The sequence below is a fragment of the Bubalus kerabau genome, chromosome 1 (genome assembly GCF_029407905.1).
Source record: "Bubalus kerabau isolate K-KA32 ecotype Philippines breed swamp buffalo chromosome 1, PCC_UOA_SB_1v2, whole genome shotgun sequence".
Lineage (NCBI taxonomy): Eukaryota > Metazoa > Chordata > Mammalia > Artiodactyla > Bovidae > Bubalus > Bubalus kerabau.
The window spans coordinates 85,402,604-85,422,615 of NC_073624.1; the positions used below are offsets into that span (position 1 = coordinate 85,402,604).

Below are 20,012 nucleotides of genomic sequence, written 5' to 3' on the forward strand. Positions count from 1 at the left end.
AAACAAACTGATCACTTGGATCACAGTGCTGTCTAACTCAATGAAACTATGAGCCATGTCATGCAGGGACATCCAAGACAGATGGGTCATGGTAGAGAGTATTGAGGAAATGTGGTCAGGTGGAGAAGGGAATGGCAAACCACTTCAGTATTCTTGCCTTGAGAAACCCATGAACAGTGTGAAAAGGCAAAAAGATATGACACTGAAAGATATGGATGTGACTGGTGATGGAAGTAAAGTCCACTACTATAAACAGCAATATTGCATAGGAACCTGGAATGGAAGGTCCATGAATCAAGGTAAATTGGAAGTGGTCAAACAGGAGATGGCAAGAGTAAACATCAATTTTTTAGGGATCAGCGAACTAAAATGGATTCCAGATGAGCTACTTCAAATCCTAAAAGATGATGCTATTAAAGTGCAGCACTCAATATGCTAGCAAATTTGGAAAACTCAGCAGTGGCCACAGAACTGGAAAAGGTTAGTTTTCATTCCAATCCCAAAGATAGGCAATGCCAAAGAATGTTCAATTCTTTGTGTTGACATCCAGTCACATCCACAACTGGGCATTGTTTTCATTCTTTGTGGAGCTATTTCTCTACTCTTCTCCAGTAGCATATTGGGTACCTACTTGCCTGGGGAGTTCATCTTTCACTGTCATATCTTTTTGCCTTTTCACACTGTTCATGGGTTTCTCAAGGCAAGAATAGTAAAGTGGTTTGCCCTTCCCTTCTCCTTGGACCACGTTTCCTCAACACACAACTGCACTCGTCTCACACACTAGCAAAGTAATACTCAAAACTCTCTAAGCTAGGCTACAACAGTATGTGAACCAAGAACTTCCAGATGTTCAAGCTGGATTTAGAAAAGGCAGAGGAACGAGAGATCAAATTGTCAACATACATTGGATCCTAAAAAAAAAATAATAGAATTCCAGAAGAACATCTCAGTTCAGTTGCTTAGTTGTGTCCGACACTTTGCGACCCCATGGACTACAGCTTGCCAGGCCTCCCTGTCTATAATTAACTCCTGGAGTTTTCTCAAAACTTGTGATCTGGGCACTTCCTTTGCCTAGATTTGTGCTTGTACAGTACTGAATGCATTTTTGTGGGGAAAGAAAATGAACATAGGCCACATCTTCATTAAATACAGTGGAAGATGGATAATTAGTATTACAAAAGATGCTCTTTTCAACCACTTACTCAGTAAAGGAATTTTCCTGCTTCGTAGCTGGCATTTGTGTTTCTCTACAAACCATAAAGTCAAAACCTTTATTTGAAATTTTCTTTGTACAGTATGCCAAATCAATATCAGTTCAGTTCAGTCACTCAGTCATGTCCAACTCCTTGCGACCCCATTGACTGCAGCAAGCCAGGCTTCCCTGTCGATCACCAACTTCTGGAGCTTACTCAAACTTATGTCCATCAAGTCAGTAATGTCATCCAACCATCTCATCCTCTGTCGTCCCTTTCTTCTGCCTTCAATCTTTCCCAGCATCAGAGTCTTTTCTAGTGAGTCAATTCTTTGCATCAGGTGGCCAAAGTATTGGAGTTTCAGCTTCAGCATCAGTCCTTCCAATGAATATTCAGGACTGATTTTCTTTAGGGTAGACTGACTGGATCCTCTTGCAGTCCAGGGGAATCTCAAGAGTCTTCTCCAATACTATAGTTCAAAAGAATCAATTCTTCAGCGCTCAGCTTTCTCTATAGTTCAACTCTCACGTCCATACATGACTACTGGAGAAACCATGGATTTGACTAGACAGACTTTTGTTGGCAAAGCATATCTCTGCTTTTTAATATGTTGTCCAGGTTGGTCATAACTTCCTTCCAATGACCAAGAATCTTTTGATTTCATGGCTGTAGTAACCATCTGAAGAGATTTTGGAGCCCCCCAAAATAAAGTCTGTCACTGTTTCCACTGTTTCCACATCTATTTGCCATGAAGTGATGGGACCAGATGCCATGATCTTAGTTTTCTGAATGTTGAGTTTCAAGCCAACTTTTTCACTCCCTTCTTTCACTTTCATCAAGGGGCTCTTTATTTATTCTTCACTTTCTGCCATAAGAGTGGTGTCATCTTATATCTGAGTTTATTGATATTTCTCCCAGCAATCTTGATTCCAGTTTGTGCTTCATCCAGTCCATCATTTCTCATGATGTACTCTGTATATAAGTTAAATAAGCAGCATGACTATACAGCCTTGAAATACTCCTTTCCCGATTTGAAACCAGTCTGTTGTTCCAGAAAGGAGTAAGACAAGGTTGTACATAGCCACCCTGCTTCATTAACTTATATGTAGAGTACATCATGGAATTAAGATTGCTGGGAGAAATATTAATAACATCCGATATGCAGATGACACCACCCTTATGGCAGAAAGCAAAGAAGAACTAAGGAGCCTCTTGATGAAAGTGAAAGAGGAGAGTGAAAAAGTTGGCTTAAAGCTCAGCCTTCAAAAAACTAAGATCATGGTATCCGGTCCCATCACTTCATGGCAAATAGATGGAGAAACAATGGAAACAGTGACAGACTATTTTCTTGGGCTCCAAAATCACTGCAGATGGTGACTCTAGCCATGAAATTAAAAGATGCTTGCTCCTTTGAAGAAAAACTATGACCAACCTAGACAGCATACTAAACGGCAGAGACATTACTTTCTCGACAAAGGTCCGTTTAATCAAAGCTATGGTTTTTCCAGTAGTCAGGTATGGATGTGAGAGTTGGACTATAAATAAAGATGAGTGCCAAAGAATTGATGCTTCTGAACTGTGGTGCTGGGGAAGACTCTTGAGAGTCCCTTGGACTGAAGCAGATCAAACCAGTCAATCCTAAAGGAAATCAGTCCTGAATATTCATTGAAAGGATCGATGCTGAAGATAAAGCTCCAATACTTTGGCCACTTGATTCAAAGAGCTGACTCTTTGGAAAAAAACCCTGATGCTGGGAAAGACTGAAGGCAGGAGGAGAAGGAGATGACAGAGGATGAGATGGTTAAATGGCATCACCAACTTAATGGACTTGAATTTGAGCAAGCTCAGGGAGTTGATGACGGACAGGAGAGCCTGTCATGCTTCATTCCATGGGACACAAAGAGTCAGACACAACTGAGTGACTAAACTGAACTGACTAAAATGTACTGGAATGAGCTACCAGGGTAGCCCTCATATCCCTTTACCAGGTTCTATTTGTATTTCTGGGTCTAAGATTTATATATTTATCTCAGTTAACTTTTTCATATTCATTTGAGCCTATAGTTCTAGTGACCTCCTTTAAGTGCACTTCTCTAATACAGAAAAAGTCCGCTTTTTTAACATTAAGCATCTCTTCTATGCAATTTGATGGAAATTGTGAATACAAAATTCCTGGAAGAGACAATACAAGCAAACTATTGACTACTTGTCTTCAAAATGATATCAATATTATAATTAGTCCTCCTGTGCATGATTTTTAAATTTTCAATAAATCTACCTAATGATGCTATATTCACCTAGCTTTTATCTCTCCATCTTATTATAAAAATATTGCTCGCTCATAACAACTCTATAAAATCCTTTATTAAAAATGAGATAGTAAATTTCTTCTAGAAAACACACTTTGTACTAGAAATCTCAAAGGTGACATAAAAAAATATATGAAGAGGACCCTGGAAAAGAAAGAATAAAACCAAGAAGACATGGAAATGTATTACTTCACAAATAATAGAAAATTATTCTGAGAATGTTACAGGCCCAGGAAGCTAAAATAACTGATGTTAGTAGCAGTGTAATGAAAGTCACATGCTTGTGAGGCATTTCTTTACCTTGTAATATATGTCTATTCATTTCTAGGAACTAAGTGGAAAGAGTAAAAATAATAAAGCATTGTGGAAGGAGAAACAGGATCTAAACTATTTTAAATTCTTATATTATACCTTTCAAACAAATGCAATATTGGCAAAGATGCTTTTCTTCCAAAGTTTATCTATAAACTTTGCAATAAATTTCATCTAAGAAGTTAGCATTTTCTATTTACTTATCTTTTTGCAGTACTGTGGTCAAGAAAATAAATGAGGACAAATATTATTAATTTTTTTCAGTGAGAAAATAATAAACAAATATGAAATACCTGTGGGCATCTGGCAGCACTATAGCAATCTCCAGCTGTGGCAAATGGAACTGCATTTCCAAATATTGTCTGGGCAAAAAGAAGGTCTGTAGCTAAAAAATAATAAATGAAACTCTTCAGCACTAAGACACTGTATTCAAATCTTCATTGAATACAAAACATACAGTCTTCACATTATATTCTTAAATACATTCATATAATTAATCCAAAACTTTAAGCAAAACTGTTGCACAATTGTCATATGTAACATAGATTAGGCTCTCAAATTTTTATTTAACATAAAAATGTTCATCTCAAAAACTGCCCTAAAAATGGCAGGGACATCTGTAACTAATCCAGATGTTTTAAAAGCTAAATATATGTTCTATTGTATTTTAGATCATAGTGAATATCTAAAATAGATAAAGTGGGGTCAAGGAACAAAATTAGAAGAAGCATTATTTAAATATAAATAGGTGTGGAGGCATGGGTTGGCAGGGGCTTACCACAGGGACGGTGGCACTGGAAGGTCCCCCAGTGTAAACCCCCTTGGAGTTAACCATTAACCTTACCATAGAGCCTATAGACTCCAGGCTGGGTCACCTCAGGCCAAACAACTACCAGGGAGGGAGCACAAACCCACCCATCAGCGGATAACTGAATTAAAGCTTCACTGAGCAAGGCCCTGCCCACCAGAGCAAGACCCAGTTTTTACCATCACCATTCCCTCCCATCAAGAAGCTTACACAAGCCTGTTAGCCTCATCCATCAAAGGGCAAACAAGAAGAAGCAAGAAGAAGCATAGTCTCAAAGCAGCTAAAACAAAACCACATTAGATAAAGTTAATCACGATGAAAATGCATAAAATTATGTCCCAGATGAAGGGACAAGATAAAACCCTAGAAAAACAAGCAAATGAAGTGGAGATAGGCAACGTTCCAGAAAAAGAATTCAGAATAATGGTAGTGAAGATGATCTACGATCTTGGGAAAAGAATGGAGGCAAAGATTGAGAATATGAAAGAAATGCTTAGCAAAGACCTAGAACTAAAGAACAAACAAACAGAGATAAATGGTACACTAGAAGGAATCAACAGCAGAATAACTGAGGCAGAAGAATGGACAAATGACCTGGAGGACAGAATGGTGGAAATCTCTGCCACAGAACAGAATATAGAAAAAAGAATGAACAGAAACGAAGACAGACTAAGAGACCTTGGGGACAACATTAAATACACCAATATTTGCATTATAGGAGTACCTGAAGGAGAAGAGAGAGAAAAAGGACCTGAGAAAATATTAGAAGAGATAATAGCTGAAAACTTCCTGAACATGGGAAAGGAAACAGTCAACCAAGTCCAGGAAGCACAGACAGTTCCAGGAAGGATAACCCAAGGAGGAACACACCAAGACACATACTAAAGATAAATAGGGAATTCCAGTGGCTAGGACTCAGTGCTTTCACTGCTCAAGGGCCCAGGTTCAATCCCTGGTCCAGAAACTAAGATTCTACAAACTGTGGTGCAACCAAAAAAACAAACAAATTTTAAAAAAGATAAATTATGACAAAGCAATATGCAAGTGCTTATAGAGAGTACACATTATCAATTAATTTAGGGAATTCAAAAACACCCAGCTAAAAAGTGTGCTATTTCTTTGATTTCTTATATTATTACATTATATTATTATTTCATTCCTATTTTATTTTTTCTAATGGTGTTAACAAAATTTCTTGATTGGCAAAAATGCTGGGGATTCTACATAAAGTATCAAAAAAATAGAGATCTTGGCTCAAAAATAGGAGAAACCCTGAAAATAAGCTGGCCCAATCACTTTTTGATGCTTAAACCACTTAACATTACAACTAATGTTCATTCAGTCAGTGGCTTTCACCTCTGCTAACGTTGTTTCAAATACTTTTCAAGAAGACTGCAAGACCACTGCATGCCCCAGTGATGACACCAGTCCCCTAGAGGCAATCCCCAAAGGTAGCATCTCTGGAAATATTTATCATATCTCTAAGAGTAGTTTCCAAATCCAGGAGGCCTTCCGTGGTGTGCCAGGTCAGCCTGTACCCAATCATGAGAACAAGTTTGGTGTGTCTTTTCCTATCTGCATGCAAAATGAGCTCATGATGGTAGCTTAAAATTGGTCGTGGTGGGAATATATACCTCAAGAAACTGAAAAATAATACAAATCAAACTTTTTTCCTGGTTGTTAAGAGTTGGTTGTTGAACATTTACCCATTGCTTATGCATGTCACTTAGGGTTAGGCTGAGGCAAACAACAGACACAATTTTCAAATCATCCTTTGCTATGGTCTCCTACACGATTACCTGGATAACCCCAAAATAGCTTTCACTTAAAGAGTCCAAAGAAAGCTGAAAGCCGAAGAATTGATGCTTTTGAACTGTAGTGTTGGGGAAGGCTCTGCAGAGTCCCTTGGACTGCAAGGAGCTCAAACTAGTCAATTCTAAAAGAAATAAATCCTGAATATTCATTGGAGGGACTGATGCTGAGGCTGAAGCTCCAATATTTGGCCACCTAATGCGAGGAACCGACTCACTGAAACAGATGCTGATGCTGGGAAAGACTGAAGGCAGGAGGAGAAGGGGACAAGAGGACAAGATGGTTTGGCATCAATAACTCAATGAACATGAGTTTGAGCAAGCTCCAGAAAGTGAAGGACAGGAAAGTCTGGCATGTTGCAGTCCATGGTGTTGCTAAGAGTCGGACACAACTGAGTGACTGAACAATAACAGGTCCCAAGCTAAATGCAATTATCCTTTCATGTCACAATTAACATTTCATGCCACAAATCCCCATATTCTGTCTGTTAGAAAATCACAGAGTGTGCCTCTTTAATATTCCTCTCAGGTTCTTATGCTGTCTGTCTTAAACCTTGTCCTTAATAATTTAGACCCTCATCACTGTCTATCTGAATTATTATATTATTAATAATATTAGCTTTCTAATCATCTTCATGGATAAAATTTGTTTTCCCTCCAAATAAGTCTGTTTCCTCCTTTGCTTATACTTGTACCCCAAAGGTCCTCATAACTCAAAAGAAAAAAAAAAGATAAATTCAATTTATAGTTTAGTATACATTGTCATTTATGATCTTCTTTCTGGGAAATTATTTAACAAACTGCTACCAACATCCACTCAATTTATGCTTAGGAAAAATTGGATGACTTAATCTCTGATGGAACCAAGATGCTTCACCATCCCATGCTTTGTTCAAGATGTCTCTGCCTCCTGAAACTCCATTTTCTCTCTTTGGTTAATACAAATTTGGCTTCAAGATTTCCTCAAGATAGCTTCTTGAGGAAAGTTGACTCATTCAGCAAATACTTCTTTAGAACATTATGTATTGGGCATTATTATAAGTACTGCAAGTGAATGAAAAAGGGCCCAATGGACTCTGAGTGCTACCAGAGAGAGAGATAAGTAACAGAGTAGATTCTATCATATGTTACAGGTGATTATTGCTATAGGAAAAATAAACAACCAGGAAAAGGACAGGGGAAAAGGAAGTTTAGGCATGGAGAGGGTCTAGGATGCATTCATTGGGAAAGTATATTTAAGCAGAGACCCAAAAAATATTAAGTGGTAAATCCAACATATAACTGTGGGACAATCATTCTAGGCAGATAGAACAGAAAGTGCAAAGGCTTTAAGGAGGGATGGGGTAGATGCTTGATGTATTCAAAGAACAGCAAAGGGACAAGTGTGTCTGAAGCAGTTCATGCACGGGAGGAATGTGGAGGGAAGAAGCAGAAAAATAATGGGTTGGGAAGGTCATGTTGAGTTTTACTGGCCACTGGCAAGGTTTTTATTTTATGAGTTAGATGGGAGATGTTTGGAGAGTTTTGAGCAAAGGTTGGAGTTGTTAAAAAGATGAAAGCAGATCATGTGTGAGGCATGACATGGCTTGTTTTATGGATCACTCTGGCTTCTCTGCTAAGAAGAGAATCTAGGTCAGGAGTAGGAGGAAAGGTAAAAAGGAACTTGAGCGCTACAAGAGTAAACAGGGATGCCACTCCATAGGTATAATAATTCAGGTGGAAAAAAATAATATAGACTTCTATCAAGGTGGTAGCTAATGAGGAATATCAAAGAGGGACTTGGTGTGTGTCTTAGCTCAAGCTTCCCTAACAAACTCAAAGACTGGGTGTCTTAACAGAAACTTATTTTTCCCAGTTCTAGACCCTAAGATCAGGTGCCAACATCATCAAGATCTGATGAAAGGCCCCTACCTGGCTTGTAGAACTTGGTAATGGATGGCATGCAGGTGTGAGAGAAAGGGGGGAGTTAAAGATGTTGCTGTGTTTCAACAAGAGTAACTAGAAGATTATAGTTGCCATATATTGAAATGGTGAAAATTAGGCATAGAAGGAGTTTTTGTGAAGAAACATTGAAAGTTGAGTTGTGGATACATTGTCAGGTACCTATTAGATGTAGGTATGCTGAGAAGGGAGTTGACTCTTGAAATTCAGGGCAGCAGTCCAAATTGGGGCTATACATTTGGGACTGTCATTTAACAGATGGTGTTTGAAATCTGTAAGTTGAAAGAGACCTCTAAGGAAATGATGGAGTCCTGAATTTCTTCAATACTCATTGTTGTAGAAGATAAAGAACCTAGTTGAGAAACAGTGAGAAAAATGGAAGAAAGAGTGACCAAGACAGGTACCAAATCATGAGCATGTGGACTCCTGGAAGCCAAATGCTGCTGATGGATCGAGTAAAATAAAAACCAAGAATTTGTCATTGGATTTAGAGAAATGGAGGAAAAACTGGTGATGTAAGAGAGAAAGGAAAGCTTGCTGAAATAATGTTCTGGAGTTGGTTCAAAGCAAGAAACCCAGAGCACAAGTAGAGAGGGTTGCCTCAAATGGGAGTGGGAACAGTTCATCCACAGTAACCAGGAGAGAAGGCAAAATCTAGGTCAAGGTTTAGGTGGGTTAGTAGTTGTGATGTTACCAAAAGTGGGATCCAACTGCTTGCCACTCTAAAGCCAATAAAGAGTCAGAAAGTGAAGTCACTCTGTCGTGTCCGACTCTTTGTGACCCCATGAACTGTAGCCCTCCAGGCTCCTCCATCCATGGGATTTTCTAGGCAAGAATATTGGAGTGGGTTGCCATTTCCTTCTCCAGGAGATCTTCCTGACCCAGGGATTGAACCCAGGTCTCAAGCTAATAACGAGTCAGAAAGTGAAGTCACTCAGTCGTGTCCGACTCTTTGTGACCCCATGAACTGTAGCCCTCCAGGCTCCTCTGTCCATGGGATTTTCCAGGCAAGAATATTGGAGTGGGTTGCCATTTCCTTCTGCAGGGGAATCTTCCTGACCCAGGGATTGAACCCAGGTCTCCTGCACTGCAGGCAGACTCTTTAGCATCTGAGCCACCAGGGAATCCCAAATAAAGAGTCAAGGGTGGTGAAAAGGAAAGGTTGCTTTATTTCAGAGGCCAGCAACCAGAGGACTGGGCAGGCTCCTATCCACAAGCTGGTTCCCCCACCACTGACAGTCAGTGGGCAAAAGCTTTTATAGAAGAGGGAGGGGGCTACATGCAAAAACAGCACAGTCAGCTCTGAGAGTCACCTTGGAATTACTCATGCAGTAGTCTGATCAGAGTCATCCTGATTGTTTTAAGTACAGTTAGTCTTTAGTTCCAGGCTTTCCAGGTAGTACTAGTGGTAAAGAATCTGCCTGCCAAGGCAGGAGACATAAGAAACTCGGGTTGGATCCCTGGGTCAAGAGGATCCCGTGAAGGAGGAAATGGTAACCCACTCCAGTATTCTTGCATGGAAAATTCCACAGACAGAGGAGCCTGGAGGCCTATAGTCCATGGGGTCGCAAAGAGTCAGACACGACTGAAGCATCAGGCACCCACACAGTCTTTAGTTCCAGGATCAGTTTCTTCCCATTTCTTTGAGGCCAGTTCTCAAAATTGTGGCAGCTTATGTCACATCTACAGTCTGATGATCATCATGTAGTTATCTTCTTCAACCTGCTGGGAGTTTCAGTATCTATAAGACAGCTCAAAGGATATGGCTCAGAATATTACCTATAGCTCTTGGGGAGAAACTAAAGATCCTTGACTTTGCTTAATGACTATTGGTCTCCTTTGACTGTTTTCCTTTGTTTCTGCATTTTCTCACTTCTCTGATTAAACTTACTCTTTGGCTAAAGTTTCTCTACAGACAGAAGGCAGGCTGAGGACATGAAGGGCAAGGACTATAGGGTCCTGCTCCATTTCAGTGGTAGTTTGCAGAAATTCCATTCTTGTTCTTAGTTTCTCAATGAGAGAGGAAACAGATCATCAGCAATTAGGGACTAGAGTGGAGGTATTAGAAATTTTAGAAACTTGAAGCTGGAGAAGAAGCTGTGAGTTAGACATTGAAAGGAGTGGAGGAGGAATGAAATAGGGTCCATGCAAGCTCAGGAGTCAGCATTTAAAGTAAATCAGTCAGGAGGCCTGTGTATTATTTGCCACACACAAAATTCATGGTGCAGATGCAGAGCAGGTGAAAGGTTTAATTTAATCAAGACTGGACTTTTGGCACACACGTCTGAGGAAGGACAATGAAAGCAAGTGGAAAGTGTATACATTTAATATTGTATCTTCAGAGCCCAGCCCAATGCCTGGCAAAATGGCAGGTTTGTTAGATAAATGAATGAAAAATAAAAAGTTAATGAACAGCAAATAAGTTCCTAAATGTCCATTATTTACTCAGCAATACTGACACAGCATATATTATTAAATAATAACATTATTTATAGAGCACTTACTACCTACAGGGAATTTACTAGGTATGTTGCAAGTATTATCTCTTAATTCTATCCAAAAACAAAACATAAATAAAGAAAAGAAGGAAAGAAGACATAAAAAAAAAGAAAAAGAAAAAGCTTGAGAGGCATCTTACTTTAGAAACGAGGGGATTTAGGCTTAGAGAGACATGCCCAAGGTCACAGACTAGTAACTGGATGAAGACAGCTTACACTCAGGAGTCTAACTTCAGTTTATGATCATATCCAAAGCAGCATAATCCTTACCCACTACAGTAGTGGCGGGTGTTTAGCACATGGTAGCCACTATTACTAACAGTAATAGTTCACCATCATATGACTGCAAGTTAGAGATTACGTATTCATGCATTCACTGTCTCAACAAACATTTTTTTGTTTCTTTTTATGATTTAGGCACTATGCTAGGCTTTGGTGATTTAATTTTGATTTAGAGTTTCTGCTTCTGAAATGAACTTCTTTGCCTTTTCATGTCACTATGTAATATCCAGGAGGGTAGACTGTCTGATGGTCAGTGTATGTTAGGGTTCATAAATATACTTAAACTTTACCATTCTGTAAATTGATTCCTAGAAAGGCAGCTGGTCCATAATCTGGGATTGTGGGTGGGAGGGACTTTATCCCTGCAGTGCCAGTACTAACTCCAAGACGTGGGGCAAGTCATGTAATTCTCTAAGTGCATCTTAATTTTATCACTTGCAACAATATGATGAAATACTGCCTATCTAGTATAAGGTTGTTAAAAAAATCAAAGGAGACAAAGCATAAGAAAATATTAGACAAACTGTCACCTAAAACTCATGCTAATTATTACTTTAAACCTTTCCAGGAAGCTTATACAACTACATTTAAAATATTGATTTCCTTGTTTTTAATGTAATTTGGAATTTTAGGGTACAGGGTTATATCTCGGAAGGGCGATATCTTTACTACAACAGTATCTTTAGTAATAACAGTGTCATTACCACCACATTTTTATTAAGAATTCCCAAGGTCTATATTGTTGCATTGGAGTATGTAGCTAATAACATTTTTTAAAAAATTTTAAGTAATTATTGTACAATGCTAGACCCCAGTTACCACATACACCATATAGCATATTGTTAAACTTGGACTAGCAAATAAATGTTTCTCATTTTACAACTAGCGATTCAGTACTTACTTTTAATTTGCATGGAAGTAAGATCAATTCTTATTTTGCTAAAAACAGTGTGTCCAGCAGCCAGATAGTCATTTTTACATTCACAGTCTTGCCTCCTGCTTCCATTAAAAGGACATTCATATGGATTTCGTAGTCTATAACAACATTAGAATATTTTGGTGTTAGGTACAGTTATTAGACCATAATGTAAATAGTAACTTTGGAAGTGGGAGGGAAAAAGACACCCTCTTCAATATTTTTTGTGTCAACAAGTTAAATGTGAAAGAAGTAAAAATCACTCAAGGTTAACGTACAAAATGATCAATGGGAAATTCAAGACCAGTTTGTAGAAAAATAATTCAGCTGTAGTTCTCCCAGCTTTTGTTACCGGAATGAACTTGATTTCTATGAAAATATACACAGGTCTTAAATTCTACCCTCCTCTGTTGTCCCATTGCTCACCCACAGCTTCCTTCTTATTCAGTGTTTCTGTGAGTACATGTTAATACCCAAAGTTTGATTACTGAACAGGCATGGACAACATCTGACTTATGTCCTAATATGTCCACCTGCTCTTAAATTACCTGTTCCGCTGTGAGCTATTCAACTACCACTTCGAACTCTGGAACTTCTAATTCTCTTTATGGACCATAAAAATGCACAGAGAGGGCAAAATACAGCTCATACCTAAAACCATACACTTCAGAAAAGTTGTCTTCTTCACCTTTGACCAGTGATATATATTCCTTAGGGTTCTGCAAGTGCATGCCAGCACAATAGATCTAAAGGGAAAATGTAAAGATCTGGAAAAGCTTGTTTCAAAGTCAATGGTCGGTGTTAAAATCAAATAGGAACTGTTTACATAATACCTTTGTTATTCTTCCTTTAATGTTAAGGTAATAGTCACCATCCTTGGTAATGTTGTTTTTCATTTGTATTTCTTTACAGCTGGTAAATGTTTTACCTTCAAGGACAAGTGAGTACAACTTATCAACAAAGAACATATTATAGACACAACATGAATTTAACTTAATTATACCAATATCGTTATACTCTGAAAAAAGAAACCTTCATTTTGTGGAGTGTATGACTAAATATTATTTTCAAATTTTAACTAAAACTTCTTTAAAATACTTAGTTTCTAAATATATTTTTGAAGTGTTAACTTACAGTCACTGACATAACATTTCTTTTGAGCATCTGGTTTTAAATGCTTTAAACATAAATCACTGGACAGACCATTATCGGCCATGCATTCCACTCTTCTCTCCATCATCCCAACTCCACAAGTCACAGAGCACTGTGAATAGAGTAAAATTGGAAGGTAAACTATAAGACGGATAATAAGGCCAGTAAATGCACATCTCCTCCTCCCTGACTAGGTCCTTTTGGAACAAACTGATGATCAGTAACATCCAGGAGGCTGAAGAGTCACAGGTGGGATTAATCCTTAAGAGACTGAAGCTATTCTTTCTCGGTTACTGACTTCTTTCCCTTCATTTTGTATAGTTATCTCAGCAGTTTGTTGTAAATCCTTGCTAAATATTATTTAATGATGGTTATTCAAACTCCTGAGTTTTTACTCAGTGATACAGGTTAAGTTTGCATAGCAATATTTACCTGCTTTCTATCAATTAAATTGGAAATGGAGCAGGGTGCAAATAACCTGTACTATTCATATGTTAAATTTATTTACTTTTTCACTGAACTAAAAAATACTGCGTAAGTATTGCTCAAAATGCAAGCCACCATGCCAGGCTCTCTGAGGAACAGACACAGGATCAGTCATAAACCAAGTTATAGGAAACATAGAGACTAGATATTTGTACAAATAACTGATAGTGATTGCTAGAAAACAGGGGTATGAGACAACTCTGATATCTAGATAGATGTGCAGATAGCCATGCACCCCACAACTAGAAAGTCCCATTCATAAGATTTTAAATTCATAATTACATACTGACCTCACTCCATTTTCCAACTTTCCAAGTGGCCATATGCAAACAGGTCCTAAAATTGCATTTGTAAACCTGAGGGGAAGGCAGCACAGGGCATACTCGATAGTCTATAGGCCACAGCTCATGAAGCTTATGTTTCTCCGTAGACTGGACCCCAACGCAATATGTAATCCTTTGTCGATAACTAAATCCACAGTTACCTGCACACTGAAAAATACAGTGTTACAAGGGCTGAAGAAGACGCCCTTAAATTTAAGGGTCACTGCTTAGGGTTTCCCCACACAATCCTATATATTAGCCTCATTTACAGATGGGTAAACAAAGGTTCAGAGACATTAGGCAGCTTTCCCAGTAAATGGAAAGGATCTGGATTCAGGACTGACTGTCTATTTGTAGTGCCTATGTGTTTTGCTCATTTGGGTTCTTTTTTTACTACGCTTATTTTTCTTGTTGATATTTAAGAACAGCTTAACTGAATCAAAAGTTATCTCCTGATAAGCACAGATTTGGAAAAATGAAACATCAATGGTTCTTAACTGAAATAAAGGACATTTATTAGTCTTAACATGTTTGTAACTCTATATAAGTTTAGCATACATCTATCTTCATACACACAATGTGATGTATATTACCACTGACTAGAATAGGTAAGTGATTTAGATATAAATGAAAGATCCAGAGCAAAAATGGGCAAACAAATTTCTGACTCCAGGAAAAAGGAATAACAAGGAATAGAGTTACCTTCTAACCTAAAACAACAGAAACTTCTGGACAAAATACATAAAACAATAGCTCTTAAGACACTGGATATTAGGCAATAAAGGATAGTGGTCCCTGGGAGAGCAAAACAAAGTGACCCTGTAATTCCTCCAGCCTCCTGCCTTGAGTGAGTGCCCAGGTTTTGGAACAAGGAAAGGGACCCCAGTGGGACAGCAAGAGTTCAGATTAGTGTAAACATGTGAAGACACCAATTGAGGCCAAGGTTGGACTGATCAAAAAATGAATCACTGTATCTGGCACTCACACAGGACCAGACATAGTGTCAGTTCCTTTCATTGAGACTGTAAAACCTTATATACACGCAGCAATAGGTACCGTATTCAAAAGGGTCTTGTGGCACAGTAGAGGGGAATAGCTAACCCTAGACTAAACAATGCACTGTGCAAGCATACTAAGTCACTTCAGTCATGTCTGACTCTCTGTGATCCCATGGACTTAACCCACCAGGTTCCTCTGTCCATGGGATTCTCCAGGCAAGAATACTGGAGTGGTTTGCCATGCCCTCCTCCAGGGGATCTTCCTGACCCAGGGATCAAACCTAGGTCTCCTGCATTGCAGGCAGATTCTTTACCATCTGAGCCACCAGGGAAGGCCTAAACAATGCTTTGGGATTTTCTTTATGTAAGACCAGTCTCACAACGCACCTGTCTCACATAAAAAAAATTGTAAGAGCTAGACAAGAAAAGAGCAAACTGCTTACAATCAAAATAGCTACATTCTGGAACAAAGTTCAAAATATACATACAGATACAAGAATAAAAACTATCCAGTAGCCAACACAATAACAATCAAAATTCACAATAAAAATAACTAGCATGCCAAGAGACAGGAAAATATAAACTATGATGAGAAAAATCCATCTGTCAAAGCCAATCCTGAGGGGTGAGTGACATCAGTGAAAATAGAAGAGCAAGAATGTCTGAAAATGTTCTCTTCTAGAAACGCAGTGAGAAAACTGGCAAAACTTGTGAAAATCAAATTTTTCCGAGCTTTGTAAACTAACCAAAGGCTTGCAGCAATCCTAGAAGCATTTATTAAAGAAATAAGGCTAAATCTTGGGAAGAAGACTTTTGTATGTTTTAGGTGCCCTATTCCCATTCCCCCTCTCCAGCCCTATCGTGGCCTTGAAAATCAATACCTCTGCAAACATAGTGAGGAACAAAAGCCTGGAAGCCACCAGAGGAACTGAACTGTCTAAGCCTCATTTCCAGAAAACTATCATTATTTGAACTGTTTGGTGGTTTTCTGAAAGACCTCCCTTGCAAGTCTCTCTTTATTTGACTTTACTCAGCATTTGCCCAGTGCTAAAAGCCTTCTCCTTGAGGGCATTTTTGGACACAATTAAAGGCTATGTTTAACTTTGCAACTTCCACAGGAGGTGTATAAGCAGGCAATCAATGGGCAAACCAAAAAAGCTTAAAAGGAAAAGCTTGGAAAAGAAATGTCCACAAGGCTTTAAAGGCTCCAACAGAGTCATAAACAACTAGGAGGCCATGGACATCCACAAGTTTATCCAGGGCTGTTGCAAACTTAGGAAATAACTGAGAAGTGCCTACACTCTCACTTCTGAGAGTGTTGGTTCTGCATAACAGATGTCAAGGTTCTGCATAAGCAGGAAGTAAAGTTAAGGAACAGTTGTCTGTTAAAGGTGCTCACACATTACACAGAGCCCCTTGGCAAAGACTGGAGATTATTAGTTCCAAATAACTAAAAAAATAATTATCCAGTCATAAGTTTAAAACTAAATTAATCACATAGAGACTTTAGTGACCACATGTGACAAAGAAAACATGTTACAGTTAGTTCAGAAAAGTCACAAAGAACAACAAATAGTAGTAAAGAAACTATGGGGAGATGGGATAACATGTATAGAAATCCATGGAGACCCATAAACAAGTAAATAGGTTGAATTAATAATCAAAAAATTTCATACAATCAAAAATCCATGACTAGAGGCTTCATTGGTGAATTGCCCCAAATGTTTAGAGAAGAATTAGTACCAACTCTTCCAAAATACTTCCAAAACACAGACTAGAAAAGAACACTTCCTAATGAGGCCAGTATTACCCTCATGCCAAAACTAGATGAAGACATATCAAGGAAAAAATACTACAGACCAATATCTCATGAATATAGATGCAAAAACGGTCAATAAAACACTAACAAAACAATCCCAGAAGCAAATAAAAAGGATTGTACATCAAGACAAAGTGAGATTTATCCCAGGAATGTAAGATTGTTTCAATATATGAAAATCAATCAATAGACTACATCATAGGAATAGACTCATATACAAAGACCACATAAGTATCTCAATAGATGCAGAAAAAGCATTTAACAAAATCTAACACATTTTTATGATATAAACACTAAGCAAACTAGGTATATAAGGACATGATAACAGAATCTACAAAAAATTAATAGCTAGCATATTTAATTATGAAAATTGAAAGAAAATTTTCCTCCAAAGAGGAAGGTGTCTGTTTTTACCACTTGTACTCAACAGATTTGGAGTTTCTAGCCAGGGAAACCAGGCAAGAAAAACAAGCAAAAAGCATCCATATTTAAAGGAAGAAGTAAAACTACCTGAATTTGCAAATGATATACTTCTGCATATAGAAAAGTAATCTACACAAAAAAAGAAATAAATGTGTTGTCTATGGGGTCGCACAGAGTCGGACACGACTGAAGTGACTTAGCAGCAGCAACATACAAAAATTAATTATATTTCTGCACATTATAAATGGATAAGCAGAAAATGAAAAGAGTACAATTCCATTTTCAGAAGCATAAAACATTAACAAAATTCTTAGGAACAAAATTAACCACAGAAGTGTAAGGTCTGCACAATGAAAATTATAAACTTTAAAGCATCCTTTAAAGAAATTAATAAGACCTAAATAAATGAAAAGACAGGTCATATTCATGGATTAGAAGACACAATTAAGATGGCAATATTCCTCAACTTGATCATGATTCAATGATGCTCAAGTTTACACACAATATGACAAGCTGATCCTAAAATTTACATAGGCATGTGAGGGACACAGCATAAGCAAATAATCTTGAAAAAGAAAAGCAAAATTTGTTCCCTCCAGTTCCTGATTTCAAAACTTACTATAAAACTACCTTACTATAAAACCATGATTATGTGGAACCAATATAAGGATAGACACATAGGTCAGGTAACTGAATTGAGAGTGCAGAAATAACTCTTCAATAACAGATAATTCAATGCAGAAAGAATAATTTTTCCAAAAATTGTGTTGAAATATCTGGATAGCCACATGCAAAAGGATAAAGTTGGATCCCACTTTATATCATATACAAAAAATAATACAAAGTGGATCACATACCTAAATGTAACAGCTAAAGTTATAAAATTCTTAGAAGAAAATATAAACTTTGTAACCTTATTTTCTTAGATATGATACCTAAAGTATAAGTGAACAAAAATAAATGTGACTTCATCAAATTAAATACATTTGTACGTGAAAAGACACCAAGAAAATGAAAACACAGGGTAAAATTTACAACTGACATCACAGAAATACAAGTATCATAAAAGATTACTGCAAACAATTATATACCAACTAATTAGACAACCTAGAAGACATGGATGAATAAATTTCTAAAAATGTACAGTCTCCCAAAACTGAACCAGGAAAAAACAAAATATATGAACAGCCTGATTACCAGTAATGCAATTGTATCAGTAGTAAAGCAACTCTTAAAAAACAACAATCCAGGACCAGACTGCTTCACAGGTAAATCCTACCAAACATTTAGAGAAGAGTTAACATCTATCTATTCAAAATATCCCCCAAAATTGATGAAGGAACACTTTCCAATTCATTCTACAAGACTAGCATTAGCTTGATACCAAAACCTACAAAAACTAGACAAATATCTCTCACACACACACACACACACACACATACATACACACAAATACTGGTCAATATCACTGATGAACATAGATGCAAAAATCCTCAACAAAATATTAGCAAATCAAATTCAAGTGGAGTTCAGTCCAGGGATGCAAGACTGTTTCAATATCCACTAGTCAACATGTATAATACACCACATTAGGAAAATGAAGGATAAAAATCATATGATTATCTTAATAGTAGAGGCAATATACCTAAATATATTAATAATAAAAATTATATATGGTAAACCCATAACTAGCATTGCACTTAATGATGAAAAGTTGAAAACTTTTCCTCTAAGAACAGGAACAAGTCAAGAATACCCACTTATCACCTTTATTCAACATAGTTTTAGAAGTTATAACCATAGTGGTCAGATAAAAAAAGAGACAAAAGGCATTCAAATGGGAAAGGAAGAAGCAAAATTTTCACCATTTGCAGCGGACAAGATATTATATATAGAAAACTCTAAAGACTCCACCAAAAATCTATTAGAACTAATAAATGAATTCAGTAAAGTTGTGGAATACAAAATAAATGTACAGAAATCTATTGCATTTCTATACATTAATAATGAACTGTCATAAAGACAAAAAGAGTTTAATTCCATTTATAGCCTCCTTTAAAAGAATAAAATATCTAGGACTACATTTAACCAGTAAAGTGAAAGACCTGCACTTTGCAAACTGTAAGACATTGGTGAAATAAACAGAATAAGACACATATAAACAGAAAGATACAGCATGTGCACTTGGACTGGAAGAACTAATATGTTAAAGTGTCCATACTACACAAAGCCATCTACAGATGTAATGCAATCCCTATCAAAATATCAGTGGAATTTTTCACAGAAGTAGAACAAAGAATCCTAAAATTTGAATTGAATAGCCACAGCAATCTTGAGGAAAAAAAAAAGTTGGAGGTACCAAACTCTGTTTTCAAACTACACTATAAAGCTATAGTAATCAAAACTCTATGATACTGGCACAAAAACAGACACACACATGAATGGTACAGAACAGAAAGCCCCCAGATAAACTTATGCTTATGTGATCAATCAAACAACAAAAAAGCTAAGACTATACAACGGAGAATAGACAGTCTTATCAATAAATGGCATTGGGGAAACTGGACAGCTACATGCAAAAGAATGAAACTGGACAACTTTCTTACAACTTATACAAAAATAAACTTAAAATGACTAGAGATTTAAATATAGTGCCTGAAACCATAAAACTCCCAGAAGAAAACATAGGCAATATATTCTTTCACACCAGGCTTAGCAATGTTTTTTCTTTTTCTTTTTTT

The 20,012-nt window shown here is 37.3% G+C and overlaps 1 protein-coding gene across 5 annotated transcripts in view; it reads right to left on the reverse strand.

Annotated features, from left to right (window-relative positions):
* The window catches only part of ADAMTS20 (ADAM metallopeptidase with thrombospondin type 1 motif 20), a 203,690-nt gene that overhangs the window by 26,270 nt on the left and 157,408 nt on the right, over positions 1 to 20,012 (reverse strand). For all 5 annotated transcript variants that reach the window (XM_055581294.1, XM_055581285.1, XM_055581273.1 and 2 more), the window contains 6 exons: positions 13,999 to 14,199; positions 13,205 to 13,334; positions 12,904 to 12,998; positions 12,722 to 12,816; positions 12,056 to 12,189; positions 4,108 to 4,199 (listed from right to left, as the gene is read on the reverse strand). In XM_055581294.1, coding sequence (XP_055437269.1) covers positions 4,108 to 4,199; positions 12,056 to 12,189; positions 12,722 to 12,816; positions 12,904 to 12,998; positions 13,205 to 13,334; positions 13,999 to 14,199 — 747 coding nt within the window. The remainder of the gene's footprint in view (positions 1 to 4,107; positions 4,200 to 12,055; positions 12,190 to 12,721; positions 12,817 to 12,903; positions 12,999 to 13,204; positions 13,335 to 13,998; positions 14,200 to 20,012) is intronic.